Here is a 6,000-nt window from a genome sequence, read left to right on the forward strand (position 1 = left end):
CAAAGTAGTCTTTAAGGACCTCATCCACGTCCTCCAGCTCCACACATAAATTCCCTCTGTTGTCCTTGAGTAGACCTAGCCATTCCCAAGCTACTGTCTGGCTCCTTTATATATGTATAAAACGTCTTGAGATCCTCCTTAATCGTGTTTGCCAAAGACACTTAATTGTCCCTTTGAGGCCTCTTGATTTCTTGTTTCGCTTTCTTTCCTGTATGTTTATAGTCTTCGAGGGCTCTGTCTGTCTTTGTTTTCCGAAACCTTATGTATACCTCCTTTCTCTTTTTGACTAAGCTTTCAATTTCTCTTGTCATCCAAGGTTCCTGAATCTTGCCATCCTTGTCCTTCATCTTCACAGGAACATAAAGTCATACAGCACGGAAACAGAGCCTTCAGTCCAACCAGTCCATGCTGACTATAATCCCAAAGTAAGCTAATCCCACCTGCCTGCACTTGGCCGATATCCATACAGACATTTCTTATTCATGTACTTATTGTTATGGAGGGGGAATGGCCAAACCCCTCTGATATTTAAACTGACACAAGCCCCAATCTCCGATTTTGGGAGTGGAGGTTCACTTCTAATAATTACCCCCAAAACACCCAGAGAAGCTCGCCTTTCCCCTTGTAATCCAATAAATTAATGGTTAAAGGAAAGGAAATCTTTGATCCACCTTATAAATAACAAGTAACAATTTATTTATTTAACCTTAGCAATGAACAAATTAAAAGAGATACTAACCAACTGAACAATTTCCCCCCCTTTATGCTAACTACTCCCTAACTAAACTAACTTCTACAGGAATACTGTTCATATAAACACAAGTCCCACGTAATAAATTCAATTAATAAGAACACAATAAATTAAAACTTAGACAACAAGGTGCAGAGCTGGATGAACACAGCAGGCCAAGCAGCAGCATAGGAGCAGAAAGGCTGACGTTTCGGGCCTAGACCCTTAGTCTCTGTGAACTTGGAGAGATTGTCTTCTGGCTCTGCCTGCTTTCTCCAGCCTTTTTCCTGATGATCTTTCTTTACAGATGTCTTTCTTTAATTGCTTCTGTGAGGACTTTTAGCTAAACTACTGTGGTACCTTTCAATTAAATGGGCTTTCTCTGAGAGCAAAAAGTGTTGTCTTATGGCAGTTGGCTCTTTCGCTCTCTGCCGATTTTCAAAAAACACTTACTTTCTTAAATACCACCAATGATGCAACAGATTCTTACAGTATTATTGGGTTCAGGCTGTCAACTCAATTGGATTTAAATTTGATAGGTTTTTAGTTTCTAAGGCCTTGGTTTAAATTGGTTAAATTTGAACTTGTCGTCAAAACATCAAAACAAGTCTGAAGTTTTGCCTTTCACCTGTAAGGACCTTTTGCTACAAATGTTTCCATTTCAAGTACTTTCTGTAATTGCACCCTCTGGCTTCTCACAGACTTACATTTTAAAAATATCTATGCCCAGACAAAGCAAAATCCTTTAAAATCACCATGGCACTGTTTTCCCCACGATCATTTTTACTAACAATTTCTAACTTCCTGCCTTCCAATTCATAAATACTTCGCAATATTATCCAAATGCCTTTTAAATGTTGTCACTGTACCCACATCTACCAATTTCTCTGGAAGTTCTTTCCACACACAAACAACTCTGTAAACAAATTGTCCCTCATGTCTTTTTAAAATTTTTCTCTTCTCGCCTTAAAAATAGATCCCCTTGTCTTGAAATCCAAAAAACATACTGGCCCTGAACTCTAATCAACTAGCCTTCACAAGATTCCCACATGACAGATATGGATTTAGCCTCAAACAGCCATCCCAATCTATATTCCCCAGTACCTACCTAATATTGTGATAGTTAGCCTTCAGTGTATACAGGGTGAGTGTAGAGGAATCCTGTCTCTCAGGTCAGTGTGTACAGTGCGAGTGTGGTGGAGGCTGCCTGTGTATGGTCAATGTGTAGAGGGCGAGTGTACTGGCGGGTGCCTGTACAAGGTCAGTGTGTAGATGCCAAAACTGGGGAAGGCTGACTTTGTGAGTTAAGTGTGTGAAGTGTGACTGTGAGAGAGGCTGCCCTGTATGATCGAAGTTCAGCACTTACCAGCAAATGTGGGTTAAAGCTGCATTTGTAATGTATGCGCATGCCGGCCATGTGTGGCTTTCTGATATGGGTGTGTACAGAAAAGGACATCTACATTGCACAGTGAGGTGCGCCATTGGTGCATGGTATGTGCAATAACTTGGATGGAGTGAGACCAGAGGCTGGGACACAGCGCGGGTGTAAATGTATGGAATGTGTGCGTAGGACAGATGTGTTTGTAGATACAAGTGCAGAGAGGGCTTAGAGTCATAGAGTAATACAGCATAGAAACAGGCCCTTTGGCCCAAACTGGTCCATGCTGACCATGGTGCCCGCTCAGCTAGTTCCAGTTGCCCGCATTTGGTCCATATTCCTCTAAACCCTTCTCATCCACGTACCTATCCAAATGTTTTTAAATGTTGCTATTGTACCTGCCTCAACCACTTTCTCCAGCAGCCCATTCCATATACGCACTGCTCTCTGCATGAAGAAGTTGCCCCTCAGGTCCTCCAGTCTATCCCCTCTTACCTTTAAACCTAGTTTTCAATTCCTCATCCCTGGGAAAAAGACAATATGCATTCATCTTATCTATGCCCCTCATGATTTTATGCACCTCAATAAGGACAACCCTTATTCTCCTATGTTCCAAGGAATAAAGTCTTATCCTGGTCAACCTCTCCCTATAACTCAGGCCTACTAGGCCTGGCTTGGGATTATTGGGGTTTTTATGGCAAGTGCTGTTTCTAGAAGGATACCCTCTATTTATGTATGGTGCAGATTCAGGCTTGCTTGTGAGTTTGTTACTGTCTGAGGATATAGTGGCACCAGTTTTGAGATTGAGAAGAGCAGGTTGAGGTGGCCGTGGGCAAAATGAGACGCGGAGTGTATGGTCAGCAGGGCATCAACCACTCCAGCATTCAGAAATCACCTACCTTTTTGTCTGCGCATTGTATCTCCTACAACATCTCTACCCCTATCCCTGCACAGCCACACTGCACCCATCCTTAGCACACTACTCCCTTCCCTATCCTCCTCCCTGCCTTCAGTTTTTCGACCTTCCCTCTCCCCTGCCCTTCCAATCACCTGCTCACTCTTCCCTGCCCCCAGCTTCAACTCTTTATCTCACTCTCCCCTGAACCTATCTCCCCACCACCCATCTCTCCTGCTGTCTCCTCACGTCTCCTCCAACATCTCTCCCATCTCCACCAATATCTCCCCATTCCCCACCCCCTTAACCTGCACTTTCCCTGCCTCACTGTGCACCATCCCCTCCACACCACCAAGTTGTCCTCATGCCCTCCACACCACCAAGTTATCCCAACCAACGTTCCTTATTTCCTCTCCTTGTCTCCTTCCCACCCTTGCCCTTCCCACATTACCCCTGTCCCCTCCCACTGCCTCCCTCTCCCTGACCACTCCCAACCATATCTGCTGACCTGCTCTGCTGCCCCTACGCACATAACCCCCTCTCTCTGGCCACTCCTCTGGCATGCCCCACCCTCACCTCCCCATCCCATTTTCCCTGACTTCTCCACCAACACCTCATTCCCCACCTCATTCCATCCTCTATGCACAATCTCCACCATAATACTGCATTCTCTACCCACCCCATGAAGCTGCATCACACTACCGTTTTCTCAACCCCTTCCCCCATCTCCCCTTTTCCCATCTCTCCCCACCCATTTCCCAATCCCCCACGCTTTCCCCATCCTCCCCTGGGTGGAGCTATTCTTCTTGACCAATGACTATCCCTGTTGTTGCAGTCCGTGGGCTTTGCTGGCAAAACACTTCCCTGGGATTAAGGACAGGGTAGTTGGATGCTTACACACAAATGAAAAAAGTGCAATCTATGACCATTTACATTCAGAAGGTGAAGATTTTTATTAGCGAATAGAATTAAATGATCCAGGGCCAAAATGGGGATGTGAAGTTTAAATATAGATCAGGCATGATCGTGTCGAATGGTGCGACTGTTTTGACCTTATGTTCTCAGGAGTGTGATGAAATAGAAGTGTGCTGATCAAATTGCTGATTAGGTTTTACAACATTTGAGTGAAAGTGATTGACTTGTGATTTCTTCCCCAGAGCAAGAGTAACTTGAACCCCAATGCGAAGGAGTTTATTCCTGGAATTAAGTACTGAAGATGATTCCAGAGGCCTGTGTTGGTGGATGTAGCACAATCTCCACACTGTGATGCCAGTATTAGAGGAACCAGTAGTAGAAGCTCCCTTCTCTATCACTGTGTTACACTTGTGCATTGCCAAAGTTTTCACTTAGTGTTGCATGCTAAATAAATGTACTGAGACTGTTATTATTCAATAACTTGCTTCTAGTCGTTGACTGAAAAAAACAGGAAGCTTAGAAGTGCCATGGGAAGGGAAGAGCAGCCAGCATGGACTGGGATGCTGTCCTAACACTGCTGAGCTGACAGCCACTTCCTTGATGTGTGTTGCCAAATAACTAGTGGGAATGGATAGTTGCCAGTGGCTGTGAGGACCTGAGCTTGCTGGTTCTCTGTTAACTCCCTTGTTCTCAACCCTATGCCAGGATTTGTTCTTGCAGCTTGTTTCAAACTCTGACTTGGTAACCAGTATGAGCACTCTTGTGTACAGTTAGATTGAAGGTGGGGGGAATGGTCTAGTCAGGGAATTATGCATTCTGCTGTCAGAGATTGGTAGCAGGTGTCATCCATACCCCTGGAAAAGCTGGACCTTTGATTCAACAAAGTTCTGACAGTCTGGACTTTTGTGGGTTGTCATAAACTCCTCTTACTGGGAGGAGTTGCTAGTGCTTATATTTCAAGCTAATACACTACTGGATATCCTTTCAGTCTCATTTACCAGTTTTTTATAAACATGGCTTCTGTAGGTGCAGTTGAAGTTCAGAATGTTTCCCCTGGTTTGTGTTCATTGACAAAGTCCTTTCTGGGCACTCGTCACTCATGTCACTCCAACAGAGATATTGGTATGGGCATTCATTAAAACAATGAAACCCAACTGAATCCAATTGATCAGGAAATTTCATCTGTCCCAATCAATTCCAGAGTCTTTGTCACATGGTGCGGTGATGCTGTCTCTCGCTCCTTGTCAGATGGTGAGACTGACTGTCTCCCAGTCCATTGGTATAATGTGAAGGTTGCTGTTTCAGCCAGTAGCGTAGAGAGAGAAGTGTCTCAATTTCAGTTAAGTTCATGGTATAGAGAAAGCAGTGGCTCAATGTTGGCTAAGATTGTAGTGTGGAGATGGATGTGGTGTTGATGTGGGTTATGATCTTGGTATAGAGGTTGAAGAGTGTCAGCACAAGTGAAGACTGCAGATTAGTGATTGCAGGGTATTGGTGCTGGTTAAGATCAGTGCAGAAAGGGCAAGCTGTCTGTACTTATTCATTTAGCAATGTAGAGTCATGGTGATGATGCTGTTTAAGATGGCAGTGTAGCGTAGCGTAGCGTAGTGTAGATCTGCACACGAATTAAAATTATAGCAGTGGGCATGAGAACATGTGTTGCTCGGGAGGCTGTCATTTGTCTTCTGTCCCTTACTGAGCAAGGAAACTTCAACCGTGTTGCTGTTGGGCACATAAGACTCCAACTGTGTGTATCAGAGTATTACTGCTAATGAGATACAGGATGAAAGGCCACTTGCTGAATGAAACAGAGTTATTGTGGATTGTTATGTTTTCTTTGCCTGTTCTGTCTGGGTGTGTGAATGGGAGTTGATTAAGTGTGTGCATCTACGGCGTAAAACGGTGTGATAACCGGGCTGGGTTTTAGAAGAACAATGGTACAATTTCTCTGTCTGTTTTTGAATCTAGTGACACAGGTTTTGTGAATTGCAGAAATGAATTTTGTTTGGCAGCTCTTCCAAAAGCTTTGAGGTGTATCAATAACAGACAACAAGACGTGAACGTCAGTGGGGGCTGAAGTGT

At 44.2% G+C, this 6,000-nt stretch overlaps 1 protein-coding gene across 2 annotated transcripts in view; it reads left to right on the top strand.

Annotated features, from left to right (window-relative positions):
* The window catches only part of LOC109923808 (polyadenylate-binding protein-interacting protein 2), a 44,902-nt gene extending 40,507 nt beyond the window's left edge, over window positions 1-4,395 (top strand). For both annotated transcript variants that reach the window (XM_048603830.1, XM_048603829.1), the window contains exon 4: window positions 4,161-4,395. In XM_048603830.1, the coding sequence (XP_048459787.1) occupies window positions 4,161-4,217 (57 nt within the window). In that variant the 3' untranslated portion in view covers window positions 4,218-4,395. The remainder of the gene's footprint in view (window positions 1-4,160) is intronic.
* Window positions 4,396-6,000: the final 1,605 nt, after the last annotated feature.

The sequence above is a fragment of the Rhincodon typus genome, chromosome 12 (assembly GCF_021869965.1).
Source record: "Rhincodon typus isolate 14 chromosome 12, sRhiTyp1.1, whole genome shotgun sequence".
Taxonomy (NCBI): Eukaryota; Metazoa; Chordata; class Chondrichthyes; order Orectolobiformes; family Rhincodontidae; genus Rhincodon; species Rhincodon typus.